Below are 17,559 nucleotides of genomic sequence, written 5' to 3' on the forward strand. Positions count from 1 at the left end.
GCGTCCCGATGTAAACAGAATGCATTATTGCTGTTGCCTGAGAGGTGGATTAAGTGCCACCGGCTGCCACTGAGAACGACCAGAGCTGCATTGAAATTAGTAATAATCACCTCATCGTTTCAAATAATAGCACACTTTCTTCATTTTAACCGCGGTGAGGGTAAGATCAGTGAAATACACGTCTCCAAGCCTCATCTTTTTAATTGAGATGAGAGACAAGAATAAAGCAAAGAATAATACAAAACAAAAACAAAAATGGCTAAATCCCATTCATTAATCTAACGGCCATCTCTACGACTTTGTTGTTTACGTAGATCATAGTAGAATAGAACAATTCTCGTGTGTATCCACACCATGGTAGGAAATCAATAGAGGCAAGACAAGGAGATGTATACCCATGTCCTCTCTACATTCAGCTAGCCTAGCTTAGCACAAATGAATAGAAGCGGATGTGGACCGGCAGCTAGCCTAGCTTAGCACAAATGAATAGAAGCGGATGTGGACCGGCAGCTAGCCCAGCTGTTGGCCAAAAGCTCCTCTAGGCTAGTGGTCCATATTCACTGCCATTCATATTCAATGGCATTACAAATGTATCCAACACCCCATAACATTTATCAAACGCCCCTGAAACAGGATTACAATACAGGTACAAAAAATGGCCTTGCAAAAATACCGACATTGTATCACAATTCTCACATTGCTAGGAATAAGCCAATAATAATAAAAACCTGTTTTGATGACATTCCCACAGCAACACAGAAATTGTGCCCTTTAAAACCAGTTCACATGGGCAAAATAACGGCCCAATCCACACACGCGCACGCACACACAAAATGGAAACGGGAAAAGATAAAGACAAAAATAAGCATACATAAAGAGTAGGGATGCACGATAATTATCGGCCGATATCAACTATTATGACGTCATCCCGATAAACCCGATAAAATTATTGATAGCTCCAATAATAATTATTTTTAAATATATATATATTTTTTAACTTTTTTCTTTTCATGTCAACGTTCACACGCACAATATATGCTTACTTAGGATTTGACTTGATTCAACAACAAAGCAGTCGGGGCAATGGCAAGCCGAAAACGGTCGAAAATGTGGTTATTTGAAGTTTGGATAAATTTTTTTCACAACTGAGGTAGGTAGATTTTTTAGAGACTAAAGTACCGAAAAAAGGTACCGTTGGGTACCGGTATCGATTCACAGGTACCGGTGCCCATCCCTACTGACAAAGCACAATTCCTGTTGGTTTTTAGTTCACTCATTGTTCAGGGAAACACATTGTTAATGACATTGACGGATTGTGAATTTTGTGATTGATTCAAATTATATTTATTTGGAAAAATAAATATAGTCACTTTATTTGAAGAGTCAAAACTGCTCTCCTGGCTTTGTTTTGTTCATAGTAGTAACGCTCATGTCATGATAAATCTGGTTAGGTCAAAACTACAGGAATATACATAAAAATAAATATTATAATACAATAAATATATATATATCGGTTATCGGTATCGGTATCGACCTTGAGGAGCAGAAAGTTATCGGTATCGATATCGAGGTAAAAAAAATCAATATCGTGCACCCCTAATAAAGACATACAACTACATAAACAGACATCCAGACACACACTAGACCTTGGCTCTCTTGCCAGCCTCTTGGTCCCAGTCAACATCCAGATCGTCGTCGTCGTCGAAGTCCCCGGAGTTGAACAGAGACAGGCCCGAGACCAGGCCTTTAGAACCCACACCGTTGCTCGTGGTCATGGGGCCCAGTGCGAAACACTTTCTCTTCTTAGGGTTACCATGGCTCCCGGGGCCGGTGGGTTCTGTTCTACTGTCCTGCGAGAGAACGTGTGCCTGTTTAGCGGGTATCCTCATTGAGAAACCCTTGGACAGGGTTTGAGTTTGTGAGCGTTCGGTACGTCGGTCTGGGACGGCTAGAGGCACTTTGGGTCGCCGTTCTGTCGCTGGCTCCTTGGCGGTGGCCGGCTGCGCGCCCATTACTCTGTCTGCCGTGGCTGTAGGTCGTAGGCCTTTCAGTCCTTCAGAGGGTAAGGGAGTTTTGAGGACTTTAATGGCCGTGAAGGAATTCTGCTCAGTGGGGTCTTGAGTTTTATGTTCTCTAGACGTTTTAAAGGCAGTGCTCTTTGTTTTAGATGCAGTTTTCTGACCTGCAGAGGGACTGATGGTTGTAGTTTCCTGGACTACAGTGGGACTAGTGGATGTAGTTATTTGGACTACAGTGGGGCTGGTAGCCTCTTGCTCCGTGAATCCAGTGAAGGAGAAATGTGAGAGTTTGGCCAGGGTAGAGAAGGCCACAGCAGGCTTGGCCTGGTCCGGTTTGGCTGCCGATTCCGGAGCTTGACCGGCGTTTGGTTTACGTTGAAGGCCGCCAGCAGAGGAATCAGGTTCGGCCTCGACTCCTGTGAGTCTGTTTAGTAGCTGCTGCCGTTTGTGTTCCGACGCCTCAGTTCCATTTGTGTTCCCTCCCCTTTTCTTTATTCCATCATTCCTGTCACCACCCTGTTCTGGTCTCCCATCCATCCGGCCTTTCGCTCTCATCTTTCCTCCCTTGCTTCCGACTACACCAGGAGCACCTCTGCTGTTCAAAACACTCTCTCTCCACTCACCCTGAACTCTCAGCGCCTTTCGCCCTACACTGCCGCCATCTGAAGGTGACTCTTGGTACTGCTGCTGATTCTCTTCTCTCTGACCCTTCTTCCCTGACCTGGCCGTCTCCGTCGGAGAGGTAGGTGAATCGAGCCCGACTACGGGTTGGATCTTCCGTTTGCAGAGTGGCTTCTTCCCGCCGCGGTCGGAGCGGAGCTCTGAGCTGTCCACGTCAGGCTCTTTTCGGGGTTCCGACCTGTGACTCGGAGGTCTCACGTGGCTCATCCTACCCCTGGGCTTGAACGTGAAGTCTGAGAACTTGGCGTGCAGGTTGGCTCCTCCCCCTGTATCTACGTCTGCTCCTGTCCCAGCTCCTCCTGCCTCAACGATGCCACCTCCTCCTGATGTTAAACTCCCCCCTGACCCTTCCACAGCCGCTCTAGCTGCTCTCTCAGCCCCCGTCCTGCCCTCTTTCCTCCCGCCTTCGCTCTCAAACCTCCATCTCTCCCCAGAGGCGTCGTCATCCAGGGGGACGTCGTTCTTCCTAGAGATGCCTTTCTTTCTCGCTGCAGGTGTGCTGTTGGCCTGGATGACCAGCAAGGCGTCCGAGGAGAACGCCCGTTCTAAATCCTCTACCCAGACGCTACCGTTATCTTCCTCTGCTCCTCTGCCTCCTTCACCCTCTCTAAGCTGCTTGTCTCTGAGCTCCTTGGAGACTTTCTGTACGGAGGAGCCCGAGGCCCCTCGGTCCGCCGACGGTGACATTTCTTTCCTCTCTTTCCCTCTCCCTCCCCTGCTCTCCCGCTTTCTTTCCTCTGGCGTTTTAGAGTTCTCTCTCCTCCTCTCGTCTTCCCCTCTCTCTCTCCTCCTCCTCCTCCTCTCCTCTTCCCCTCTCTCTCTCCTCCTCTCGTCTTCCCCTCTCTCTCTCCTCCTCCTCTCGTCTTCCCCTCTCTCTCTCCTCCTCTCCTCTCCTGAAGCGGCGGCGGGGCTCTTGCCAGGGGCCTTCCCTGAAACAAGTATACTCCCACACCGGGACGGTGAGCCGCTGTTGCCAGGCGACAGCACCCCGGGGGGGCGTTCCGGTGCCCTTTGGTCTTCCTTTGAAGTTGGGCTGTCGTGTGGTCTGGGCACCGCGGTCGTTGTTTCAGGAGAGCTGCTGTTCAGCCGTTTCCCAACGGTGTTGTTGTCGCCGCGCTGCGTCGACGTGACGGCGGGCGAAGTGATGTCGTCCAGGGACGATGCCGACCGGTCCTGGTCGCTCTCGATTCTTACGTCGTTGGCGATAAGGTCGTCCGCGGTGTCGTCCTGGCCTTCCAGGCCGCGTGGCGGGTTGTTGTTGGGGTTGTTATCAGTGAGGCGGCGGAGCTGGGGGGTCTCTGGGACAACAGGAGTAGAGCCTAGACCCTCTGTCTTCAGCCTGGGGGAAGAGAGCAAAATACAACACCTTATAAAGGACCATACCAGTCTACGAGAGACTGCCCCTTTCTTTAATCTGTCTTTGTTGATAAGTGTATAAAGTGTATGGTTTGGTAGATCTCAGCCTACCTTTCACACCACTATTGATGTAGAAAAGGTCATTAAACCCTTGTGAAAATCACTATTATTTATTTTCACTGATGTTACTGTATTACTCTACTACAAGCTATTCAAATCCATGCAGCAACCGAGAGGTAATAACAAGAGCACCCAACTGAATGCAAAAGTGTGCTGTGCCGCGCTTCTAGTAGAGTGTAGCGAAAATAAAACAGTACAGTGGTTTTCAGAAGGATGAGTTAGATGAGTTAGACTAGCAACTTTCAAACAACATTCAAGTCTCATGGAGTATTTTCTACCCCTTTTCAACATCGAAGGCAATTTGAACGGCGTTTAGTAAGGTAAGCTGATATCAGATAAAACACACACCGTATACACCTACCGTATGAACACAAGATGTATTAAAGGGCATTAAAGTCAAAATGGGATGGGTATGGTTAAGGTATACATCCATAATGGTTTAAAATGTCTGTCTATCTATCTATCTATCTATCTATCTATCTATCTATCTATCTATCTATCTATCTATCTATCTATCTATCTATCTATCTATCTACAGTATCTATCTACAGTATCTATCTATCTACAGTATCTATCTATCTATCTATCTATCTATCTATCTATCTATCTATCTATCTATCTATCTATCTATCTATCTATCTATCTATCTATCTATCTATCTATCTATCTATCTATCTATCTATCTATCTATCTATCTGTGTCTGTCTGTCCATCTATCAAGTCCTGTCACCTGGCTAGTCTGTCCATCTCCTTGTCAAGAAGGTGAGGCAGTTTTAGTCCCTCCAGAACCACCTGACACTGGGTCTGGTACTGCTGACAGGGGTCTTTGGGGAAAGAGGTGTGCAAGGCGTTCACATCTCCCAGCAGAGCGCCCCCCTGAGGACACAACACACAGTTGAGTAGCTGGGCACAGGATATGAAACATAGTAGCATAAATGTACAAATACATGACAGGGCTCTACGCTAACCTTTTTCCCAAGGAGCACATGTGCTCCTAAATGAAAAAATTTAGGAGCACACAAAAATATTTAGGAGCCGAGTGAAAAAATTTCAAGTAACAAAAATAAATGTATATTTGTACTGTGCGTGCGTGTGCAAACGGGACACACATCTGTGCAATAGCACATACCACCAAAGTCACTGGCCCACTGTGTGCGTGTGTGTGTATCTGCGTGTGCAAACGGGAATGGGACACAGACATTTTAACTATTAAGTGATGAATGCCTACTGTGGCAAAGTTGTAGCCAACAACTAGGCCTAATAAAAAAGGCAGTGACATTGAACTATTGCTACAAAAGTAACAGTCACTTAACTTTAGCTTTTGCCCCTTTTATGCATACAATGCCTATGTTTTGGCTAGTGTTGCTCTTCTAGAAAAATAATCCTTTCAGGGTTGCCTATTGAAATACTGTACACCTCCAGTACAGAAACATTGTTTGAGTCGATTCTGCCAATTACGTCACACCGCTTGCACCCACCTCTGCTGTTGATAACGCTAGCCAAGTTAGCACACACACATACTCACACGCACAGTGGGCCAGTGACTTTGGTGTAGGGGTGTAACAATGCATCGCAATGCATCGACCCTAAGGGGAAAATTCAACTGCATCGATTTGAAAATGTTAGAATCTATTATAATCGCAATTTTAATGTGTACACAGTGTTGTTATTCTCATGTCTGTTACAGCCAACACAACGACATACGCTACTGCATCAATGTTATGATTAACAAAGCAAGGCATTAGTTTTGTTGCATTAACGTTATATTACTATTGCTATCGATAAATCTAGGTGTTCTAAAAATCTATTGCTATTGGTAAGACTAGAATAAGTTACATTAACTTAATGTTACTGTCTCGGAAAAGTCTCGCGTAGCGCAATGGCGGAAGTAAAAAAGCAAATGAGAGCTTCCGATTGGTAATTTCCTTTCTTTCCCTTGAAACCAGTCACGTCACTCTACTGTGATTGGACCGTTGGCTTGAGTGCAATGTGGGACTTGTAGTTTTTATTAGCAGCGGAGAGAAAAAAGCACGACTGAGGTTGTAATCTTCACTCGCACACTGTGCGAGTAATTGATTTTTCCGGTTCGCACACACATATTCTTAGGGGCAAATGCGAGTAAAATGGTCGCACTGTAGAGCCCTGCATGAGCACTTTTCCACTCTCCTATATGAATCATTAGGATGATGAAGAATATGAAGAGTAGGGGCGTAGGCCATGTGCCTTAGACAGGCTTGTGATCAGAAGATCGCCAGTTCCACACCTTCTCTGGGTAAGTAAAGGTATTTTCCTCATGTGTTCACAACACCTTCTCTGGGTAAGTAAAGGTGTTTTTCCTCATGTGTTCACAACACCTTCTCTGGGTAAGTAAAGGTATTTTCCTCATGTGTTCACAACACCTTCTCTGGGTAAGTAAATGTATTTTCCTCATGTGTTCACAACACCTTCTCTAGGTAAGTAAAGGTATTTTACTCATGTGTTCACAACACCTTCTCTGGGTTAAGTAAAGGTGTTTTTCCTCACCTGCATAGAACATTCCATGAGCGAAACGGCCACCACAGCATCCTCTATGGTCACAGTCTGTCTGTACATCAGCTTAGCGTGGGCTGCAGGGACAGGAGAGAAAACATTATGTTGTGCTACCATTTAACACCAGCTGGTATTCACATATTTAATGTACTCATTTACCAACAAATAGGTACTGGTATCCAAATAGATCAGCCTGTTGATGGCAGGGTTCACTTCCCACAGACATTGCAAAATGAAATTCAAGGACTTTTAAGTACGGTACTTTTCCAAGCACTATTTTTCATTTTCAAGGATGTCACTCGAAGGATACAATTCACTGTTAAATGCTGTTTTTTTCTTGGCCTGCTTGCCAGCTAGAGCATCACACGCGAAGAAATGAGGAAAAGCAGTTGGAGCGCGCGAGACAGCGACTAGTCAGATTTGATTAAAACGGAACAAAAAGAAAAAAATTCTTGATTGAGAACAATTTGATCATGGATGAACAAAACATTCAATGCGAATGGTTGATTTGAATTTCAAGGACCTTTTAAGCCCCTTGTTAAAAAAAATTCTGTTTTCAGGGCGGCTGGGTGGCGCAGCGGACAAGGCGCTCGTCACCAACGCAAGAGACACTGGTATCGAATCCAGCTGTCAGCGTTGCCTCCGGCTTGGCCGGCCGTCATACTGGCTCGATTGGCAGAGTCAGCGGGAGGGAAGCTTGTGGGTGGGTCTGGGTCGTTGTGGACAGCGACTCCTACAGTTCGGTCGGGGCGCCTGCACAGCGATGGAAGGATCTAAGAGAGGTAGTGTGACCTTCCACACGTTACACTCTCTCAGTGAGAGTCCGCGCTGCCAGGTGAAAAGAAGCGGTGGGCTGGGTACACGTGTCGGAGGAAGCATGTGATAGTCTCCGCCCTCCCAGACCGACGGTAGGGGGTAGAGTGGCGTTATTTTTTTCCGTAGCCGCATTTTGCGGAGACGCTCTCTGATTGGCCACTGACTGACGCTCTCTGATTGGCCACTGACATGTGCGCCCAATCGCGTGACGAGCTGTGTCTTTGCCCATTTCCGGGTCTAACAGCCTGCAAACTACCTAACGCCTAGTTTATTACTGGTTAAGCTTAGGCGACTCTTTCGAAGTTGGTTAAGGTTAGAGTTTGGAATCAGGGCTGGTGTTCTATCGCCCTACTTAAACAAACTCTAACCTTAACCAACTTCGAAAGAGTGCCTAAGCTTAACCGGTGTAGAAACAGGCATGACACGATTGGGCGCACATGTCACATGAAGTGGCCAATCAGAGAGCGTCTCCGCAAAATGCAGCTACGGAAAAAAATTACGCGGTAGAGTGCGCAACGACCAGGAAGGGGATTGGGAATTGGCATAACGACTAACATTGGGAGGCGAGAAAAACGGAAAAAGAAGGGGGAAAAAGATAATTCAAAAAAAGAATAATAAAAAAGAATTTCAATAAATTCCACGCCTCGTCTTTTTTTGGAAAAAAATCAAGCACTTTAAGCACTTCAAGGACCTTGTGCGAACCCTGTGATGTGTAAATATATTCATTCATACATGTGTGGAGTCGCCAGCTGCTTCTTTTCACGGTGACAGCTAGGAGTTTCACTGGGAGAGCGTAACGTGCACCCTATCCTCCCCAGATCCCCTCCCCGCTGAACAGGTGCCCAGCCTAGGACCGACCAGTAAGAGTCGCTATTGTAACGACCAGGACTCATACCTCCAATCGGCTTCCCACCTGCGAACACTGACAAGTGTGCTTAGATCTCTACATTACCCAGACGCCCCAGTGCTTAGATCTCTACACTACCCAGATGCCCCAGTGCTTAGACCTCTACATTACCCAGACGCCCCAGTGCTTAGAACTCTACACTACCCAGGGCGGCTACGTGGCGTAGTGGGCAAGGCGCTCGCCACGAATACGGAGACGCTGGGCGTTGTGGACAGCGACTCCTACAGGTCGGTTGGTGCGTCTGCGCAGTAGAATCAGGAAGTGTCGGGGGCAGCGTGAGCCTCCCACGCGTTACTCCTCGCCACTGAGAGATCGAGCTGCGCAGGTGAAAAGATGCGACTGCTGTTACCTCTACACTACCCAGACGCCCCAGTGCTTAGATCTCTACACTACCCAGATGGCCCAGTGCTTAGACCTCTACACTACCCAGACGCCCCAGTGCTTAGACCTCTACACTACCCATACGCCCCCCCTTTTTAAATTATTCCAATCCCTGAACCTGATCCATTCTTAAAACATGTAAAAAGGTAAGAACTAATGTAAAAGCTAGATGTGTTTAAATTTTGGGAGTTAAATTATGGAATAGCCTTAGTGACGGGTTGAAGTTGTGTACTTGTCAGGGGAGATTTAAAAAAGCCTTAAAGGATCAAATTATTCAGGAGTACAGTTTTCAGTAAAACATCAAATATTTGTTTTTTTCTTTAGGGGACATGCATTGCTATTCCTTGCACTATTTGGGCAATTCTACACAATTCCTGTGAGTCTATTGAACACATCTGTAAGGGTTTAAAAAAAATTCATTGTTTTATATTTCTAATCAAGTACTCAAAAGCCACATTTTTCTCCCTCCCTGGATTTCAGGCTGTGTTGGCCTGGCTCCGCCCATAAGCACTTTGAGTGACAGTCATCCACACAGTCTGTGAGTGGCACAGAGAGAGAGACAGAGAGATAGAGAGAGGGAGAGGGAGAGGGAGGGAGGGAGGGACACGGAGCATAAAGTTATCTCTCCACTGCTTCCCCGCGAGGTCCAGGTTGTGTGTAAATGAGTATGTGCTACTGCTGCTTCCTCACACACGGTTTGTTTCCCCGACAGAAGCTCCTCTCTCTCTCTCCCCCTCTCTCTCTCTCTCTCTCTCTCCCTCTCTATCTCTCCCTCTCTCTCACTTGCTCGTTGTCTGCCTCGCTCTGTTTGAGGAAGTGAAGATAATTCCATTCGCTCCGCTGTTGCTGTCAACCATAGAGGGGGCGTTAGTTATGCAAATCAGTGCCATATTCACGTCAGCAAAACCATCAAATCAGAAGAGCTTAGTTGAGTGAGGGAAGATCTCGTGAACTCGAGACTAGACTGATGAGTCAATAAGGTAATTAGAGACACAGACCCATTGATGCTAACCCCTATTACTATAAAACCATGCTAAACACAGAAAAAGTCATTTATAATGCATGTCCCCTTTAAAAAGAAATTATATCTTGCAGCATATTTTAAGTTTTTCTTTCTTATATTAAAATATATTTCGTTTTTAAGAATTTGTATAGGATAGGCAAAAATAAGCATTCAGCCTATTCCTTTTTTTTGGTCATTGATTTTGGATTTTGTGTGTGAGCTCGCCTTATTATGTACATTTGTGATTTTCTATTTAAAAAAATTTGCAAGTCCACACGGGTGTTTTTGATTGGTCTGTAAATAAGACCGTAAAATAAAAAACTTCATTCATTCATTCATTCATTCATTCATTCATTCATACCCTCGGCCAGCCTGCTGAGGCTCTCCAACATGCGGATAGTGGTGCGCGCTGCGTTGCGGCTGTCGCTCTGTCTCTGGAGCTGGTAGTAACGTGCCATGATGCCATTGGCCTCCTCGGACACCCGAGGCTGGAGGCGCTTGATCACACAGAAGTAGGCCTTCATCTTGTCCATGGGCCACAGAGACGAGGACTCGCTGGGCACGCCTAGGAAGGAGAGAGAAGATCATCACTGTGTACTCGGGCTGCACCATTAGGACATCGCGATTTGGAATGATGCAATTATCAAATCGCAAAAAAATTAAAAGCAATTTTTTATTTTTTATTTAACCAGGAAGTCCCATTGAGATACAAGATCGGTTTGGGAGAGGGAGATAAGGGGTTAGATTGTGTGTTGTGAAGTTTAGACTTCAGAGAGGGAGAGTAAAGTACAGAAAAAAAGGTACCGTTGGGTACTGGTATCGATTCCCAGGTAAAAAGAAACATTTTCAGGCTCGGTGTCCTGAAAAGACCCACCGCGTAGGCCAGATACAAGCCGCATTTTACAATAAACCTCTGTGGGGCTGTACAAAAAAAAAATATATATATATATATATATATAATCGCAAATTTTATCGCAATCGCAATATCTGTCAGAAAAATCACAATTAGATTATTTCCCAAAATCGTGCAGCCCTAGTGTGTACTCAAATCACATGGAATAACATAGAAATAACCTCTGGCTATGACAATAGGGATGTCCCGATACCACTTCTTTTCAGTGTGTAAAGTCAGGTTATGCCCAATCTAAAATTGTATCAATAACTAAAGGTGTGCCACAAGGTTAAATTCTAGGTCCTCTACTATTTGTATTAATGATATTGTGTCTTCGCTGAATGGTTGTTAAGCCCATCTGCATGCAGATGACACTGTTGTGTATTGTATCGCTGACTCTGTACAATTGGACGTTGAGAACTTACAACCTTCCTTTATTACTCTTATTAAACTTAAATTGGTTATTAAAACTATTATTAAAAAATAAATGTATGCTGTTTTCTGGAGCCAGAAACATTGAATATGATGGTTTACACATATCTACCACAAGTGGTTCTAGCATTGAGAGAGTCACTGAATATAAATATATTGATGAGAAATTTACATTTAAATTCAATGTGGACAACCTTGATCTCCAAGTTGCGACAGGAAATTGGCTTCCTATACAGAAACAGAACCAGCTTTCCTTTGATTAGTAGGAAGAGAGTTGTCGAAGCAGTTTTTTTTATCAGTCCTGGACTATGGTGATGTAATTTATAGGCCTGCTGCAGCCTCAACCCTTAAATCCTTGGACGCTGTATATCACTCTGCCCTCAGATTCATCACTAATGATAGATACGACACTCATCACTGTGTCCTTTATGAGAAGGTTGGTTGGTCCTCGCTGATGGAGAGGCGCAACAAACACTGGTATTTGTTTATTTTTTATTAAAGCCCTAATTGGTAAGCCACTTATACTACATCATTATTGGAATGGAATGTTGGTCCCTACGTATGAAACCCGCTCTATTGACTGACTGGTCCCCGGAGTTTGCTCGGAACAGGGTAAATCTGCATTTTGCTATGATGCCCCTCTAGCTCATGGAATGAACTCCAACAGTCCTTAAAGCTTGAGATTCTCCCCTCTGTTGCAGAGTTTAAAACCTTGATCTCCAACCTTTGTCAATCAAGTTGTACATGTTTTAATTGATTGTATTCCAGTGATTTTATATGCCTTTTTTTTTTTGCTTAACTCTGTTTTGCTTAACTCTGTATGTCCACTCGACGTGACTGTAAAAGAGGGACACCTCAGTTGCCTTTCGAGTTTAAATAAAGGTTTGAAATTAAATGGGAAAAAAAGTACTTACATCTGGGTACTTGCTGATACAGAGTACTGATATGAGTACTTAATAATACTATTACAGTTCTAACAATGACTTTGAAAACATGGTTTATTTGTATCAGATGTTCCTCACTTTCTGACTGTAACAAATTAAATATACAACATGACACCGTTGCATTTTAGGTTAAAATAATATAAAATAATTTAAATATAATACAATTTGTAAGATAAAATGTTGTGTTTTCCTGAACAAACATGGCACTGAGCAGTAGTATCGGGAGTAGTTTTACAAGTACATGAGCACAGTATTGTACCGGTATCGGGACATCCCAAGACAAGTAATTACTTGTAAGTGATTTCTCAGATATTTGTTATGATTTAGTCCAGAATTCCAACGGTCACGCTATACTGTAGGCGGGGTACATACTGGAGGAGAATTAAACCTGTGATCAGAATAGTCACTCTTTATCACTGTACTAATGTTTAGTGAAGGAACTATTAGTGAAATTATTTCCACATTTTTCTGGGGACCCCCTGCCTGACACCCCTCTCAAGGACCCCCTGCCTGACACCCCTCTCAAGGACCCCCTGCCTGACACCCCTCTCAAGGACCCCCTGCCTGACACCCCTCTCAAGGACCCCCTGCCTGACACCCCTCTCAAGTACCCCCTGCCTGACACCTCTCAAGGACCCCCTGCCTGACACCCCTCTCAAGGACCCCCTGCCTGACACCCCTCTCAAGGACCCCACTGCCTGACACCCCTCTCAAGGACCCCCTGCCTGACACCCCTCTCAAAGACCCCCTGCCTGACACCCCTCTCAAGGACCCCCTGCCTGACACCCCTCTCAAGGACCCCCTGCCTGACACCCCTCTCAATACTGCACCTTATGTGTATTTTATATTATATATAAAATTTGATTTAGATTATTAGATTATTAGATTATATATTGCATAATATTTAGCATTTTAGCATTTATAGATTATATATTAGATTAGATTTATATCATTAGATTATATATTGTAACTATTTATTTAACGATCTAGTGGATTAAGAACCGGCCCCTCACCCTTCTCCTCCAGTATGAAGGAGGAGATGATGCGGTCCCACTCTGGGTTCCTGGTGTCCTGCAGGATCAGAACCAGGTCGAAGCGGCTGAGCAGAGGGCTGGCCAGAGCCACGTTCACCGACACGGACACGCTGGGGTCGTACCGGCCTTTGGGGTTGGTGGCCGCCAGGATGGTGCAGCGAGTGTTCAGTTTACAGACCATCCTGAAGAGAGACAGAGAGGAAGGACTGAGAGGACGGAGGGCTGGGAGGAGGTGCACCAAATATCAAGGTACATGATTATTTTGGACAATATTGAGGTCATGACGTTGGAAACATCATGAATTTTCTTTTTATATATATATATATTTTTTTTAACAGTGTATTTCCTTGAACTTTGAATATAATTCAACTGAAAAACAAAAACATGACCTGGTTTAATAACATGACTTGGCTAAAAGTGAATTATCTTGTTTTCATAATCGCTGGATGGCAAAATCATAATTGAAAATAAAAATTGATTACTTGTCCAGCCCTAGTACTATACTGTCATGGATCAATGCAAAGGTATGGATTTTTTACTATACCATCATCCATGATATATACATATTGTAAAAAGAATACCGTACTTTTTGCACTATAAGCCGCACTGGACTATAAGCCGCAGGTGTTTTAATGTTTAATTACCATATGTAATTAGCATTGGGACACAATACTGTCGGACAAATAACAAGAATTAACTCATTTACAAGTTGTATTAAGTTTAGCAAATAAGGGAACAGATAAATAACATTTCAATGCAGTCAAAAAAGCAATATTTCGATTTTTACATTTTCGGGTTTGGTCACGTCGAGTCACATATAAGCCGCACCGTTATATAAGCCGCAGGGTCGGAAAATGGGGAAAAAAGGTGCGGCTTATAGTCCGAAAAGTACGGTATATATATACATGGTATAAGTGATTAAATAAAAGAAAATAGACGATTTTGAATGAAACAGGTCCATATCACATTGTAATTTGTTCTGGAAAACTAAATACTGTTATAGAGTGAAAACTAAGACAAATATTGTGATATGATATTTTGACAGTAATGCGAGTCTCCTCGTGTCCAGTGCTCACAAATTACCAAATGTATCCTACAAACTGAGGAGATACTGGCTGTACTGTTTCTGTGTAAGCAAATCTAAACCTCCCAATTTACAATATTCTCATGATGTGTTATATTTAGTGCTGTCAATCGATTAAATGATTTAATCTTATTAATTGCATGATTGTCCATAGTTAACTCGCAATTAATCGCATATTTTTGTTCTAAATTATATTGTCAACAGATATGGTGGAAAAACAAACAATGTTTTAAATGTAATTGTACAGTAGTTACATTGTAGTTACAACTTCTTTAATTGAATTAACTTAAACTAGAAAAGTAAATACAAACTAAATTAACAATGTAACTTGTAATTTGTTTCACAACAGAGTGGTTTCAAAACAGTCAAGCAAGCCCCCACCAATGGGTACAGTAAGACCTGCTTTATCAAAGCTATTTAATCAGTATTTGCCTTTGTTGAAAATGTTAGCCCTCTGTACAACACAACACAGCACAACTTAAGAAATGTCTCATCCTTCCAGTCTGGACCATTTGTCACATAGTGAGAGGTTCCACAGCTCAAGCAAACCCCCACCAATTGGTACAGGGCATGTATTTTGGTTTTGTTCTTCTCGTTATTTGTTATGCTCAGGGATTAAAGCAAAAAAGAATCTCCTGACTGAACTTTTTTTCAGGCCAAGTCATATTCTTATTTTAACCTCCACTGTTTTTTTTTTTTTAAATAGCGTTAGTGTTTTAAGGGAGCCTACTTGTAGAGCCTACTGTCCTGACTGTGACTATAGTGGTTGTTGTGCCAGGCAGGGAGGCTGTGTGCTGGAGAGTGTGAATGCAAGTCTTGTGGCTAGCTTCTGATTGATGGCGAGATAGCACCCTTTTCCCATTACTTTGAACCATGAACTAAAAGGCTTGTTATCATACAAACAAGGGACTAAACACGTTTCGCAATTATGCCACAACAATGTGGAACGCCCTACCCACAGTCGTAATTTCTTTTGAATCTCAGTGTTTTCCACAGGATTTAGTGAGACTGTGGTGGTGGGTGAACCTCAGCCCCTCTAGGGGGGTCCGGTGGGCATGCCCCCACAGGAATTTTTATTTTTTTTAAGTTTTAAAGTTAAATCCATCAATCTGGTGCACTTTGAGAGCAAAATTAAGAGGCTAGATCTATGATGAACTTTGTGCTCAAAACACAAAATCGACTAGACACTAGAGCATACATTTGAGCCATCAAAGAAATTAAGCAAAAGTGGTTACCTGTGTTGAACTAGTTTATTTTTTAGAAAATAAAAAAAATAGACTGGATTACTATTACGACTACTACCACTGCCAATACTACTGATACATCCCTATTGGCAAACTTCATATTACATATTTTTTTATTATTATTATTATTTGTTTTAATAAATATAAATAAAAATATTATATAAATATAATCAAATTGAGGGAATTCCGTCTCAAGACGGAATGCTTTAATGCCTGTATGCTATTGTTATGTAAAGACACGTAGCCAAGTACTTGGCGCACGGCACGACGAGTCGAGTGAAAGTTGTGGAACGCATTTTTGTGTCCATGCGCGTGCATGTGCGTGCTTCTGCTCATTTTACATTTACATTTAGTAATTTAGCTGACGCTTTTATCCAAAGCGACTTACAAGTTCTGTACGACAAGACAGCAAGAAGGGTACAACTCTATCAGCTGAGTAACAATGTTCATCAAAGTGTTGCGTGTTACAGTGTAGGTTAGTTTATTAGGACAAGTGCATGACAGTAAGGTTAGTCAGGGTTAGATTTTTTTTTTTTTTTTTTTTTAATCATTTCAGATAATGGTTGAAGAAGTGAGTCTTTAGTCGACGGCAAAAGATTGGACGGGATTCGGCTGTCCTAACTGGGATGGGTAGTTCATTCCACCATTGTGGGGCAAGGACTGAGAATAGGCGGCTTCTCTTTGATGACCCTCCGGGAGCTTGGATAGGAGTAGGTCTGAGGCGGCCAGAAGATGCAGAGCGTAGGGGTCTTGAGGGTGTGTAGTTAGAGACCATTGACCGGAGGTAGGCGGGAGCGGTTCCCTTTGCCGAACGGTATGCTAGGTCGAGGGCCTTGAAGCGGATACGTGCAGCAATGGGGAGCCAGTGCAGGTCCCTAAGAAGTGCTCAGGAAGGAGGTGGAGCGGCGTGCTACCACATGCCATGAGCACTGCACCACTGATTGCACTCCTCTCTATACTGCCCCCCTGTGGGTCAAGTTTAAGCAAGCTAGCTTCCATAAGCTCCAGGTTGCTTACAATGATTGCCTGAGGATTCTGCTGAGGAAGCCTAGGTGCTGAAGCCCCAGCTAAATGTTTTGTGCTGCTGGAGTTAACTCCTTTCATGCTCTGCTGAGACACCTGATGTACAAATGTATCTGTCGTCTGAATGTGTCTCAGAACAGGATCATCCTGTTGCTGTCTCAACCCATAGTCTCAGTGACATCAAGTTCCAGTCCTGTATCTGAAAGTATTGGTACAGTGCCCTGTTGTAGAGCTGCTATTGGTTTATGTATTTATTTATTGTGATGCAATTTGTTGTTTATGTTTGTGTGTTTTTTACTCTGCGGACCCCGTGTCTGTTAACACTTTAAGGACCAGCCACGAGTTTATACGTGTTACGGTGCCATGCGTTGTGGACCAGAGCCACGAGTTAACTCGTGGCGAGTTGTTATTGTTTTATTCCATATTAATAACGCTATTAACGTCCCCGATCGACTTGCAGGAACTACCTGCATATTTGATTTTCGAAACATGCAATACCGGCCAGATCCGCTTAGGGGCGCCATCGCTCCACTGCAGTATCATTGAGGGCGATGGATTTTTTTTTACTGTCTGTGGGCGTTTCATATGAGCCTCGATCCCAGCCGAACATACTCCATCTTTGATCCCGTTACCGAACGCAGATTTCAGCCTGGAATAATGGGATTTATGATCAGCCAATTGACATATGGATCTACCAGATTCCGATGACTAATGACGAAATGCTGCCGGCGATCACATGGGCTGACGGTAGGATACTATTCCCCCAAATTACAGCTGGATTGGACATTGTTTTAAAACGCAACGTGATCGATCAGTGAAAATGGCTACTTGAACGCACACTGTATTGCTAATCAATAATAGTAATCGGCGTCCCCCGCCGCCCCCATTTCATCCATAGATGCTCTGTAATAGTCCGGATGCTACGCAGTTTGTTTTATTTCATTCGTATATATACAGCAGAAATGGCGTTTGATATAACGTGACTAGCCTTTAGCCTATTATCTAGCTCCCCAGAAAAAAGACGAGGCGAAAACTGCGATAAACCTTATATTCACGGCGCTATAAAATGACAACCAACCGATGGATTTTTATTTT

The 17,559-nt window shown here is 43.7% G+C and overlaps 1 protein-coding gene across 1 annotated transcript in view; it reads right to left on the minus strand.

The window, feature by feature from the left end:
* Window positions 1-805: 805 nt before the first annotated feature.
* mcm9 (minichromosome maintenance 9 homologous recombination repair factor) overlaps window positions 806-17,559 on the minus strand; it is a 121,296-nt gene continuing 104,542 nt past the window's right edge. Inside the window, exons 11-16 of the mRNA XM_084314167.1 lie at window positions 13,093-13,295; window positions 10,173-10,376; window positions 6,699-6,781; window positions 4,906-5,051; window positions 3,600-4,038; window positions 806-3,341 (exon numbers count right to left, since the gene is read on the minus strand). Of these exons, the coding sequence (XP_084170293.1) occupies window positions 1,641-3,341; window positions 3,600-4,038; window positions 4,906-5,051; window positions 6,699-6,781; window positions 10,173-10,376; window positions 13,093-13,295 (2,776 nt within the window). The 3' untranslated portion in view covers window positions 806-1,640. The remainder of the gene's footprint in view (window positions 3,342-3,599; window positions 4,039-4,905; window positions 5,052-6,698; window positions 6,782-10,172; window positions 10,377-13,092; window positions 13,296-17,559) is intronic.

The sequence above is a fragment of the Notolepis coatsorum genome, assembly GCF_963971535.1.
Source record: "Notolepis coatsorum genome assembly, chromosome: 5".
Taxonomy (NCBI): Eukaryota; Metazoa; Chordata; class Actinopteri; order Aulopiformes; family Paralepididae; genus Notolepis; species Notolepis coatsorum.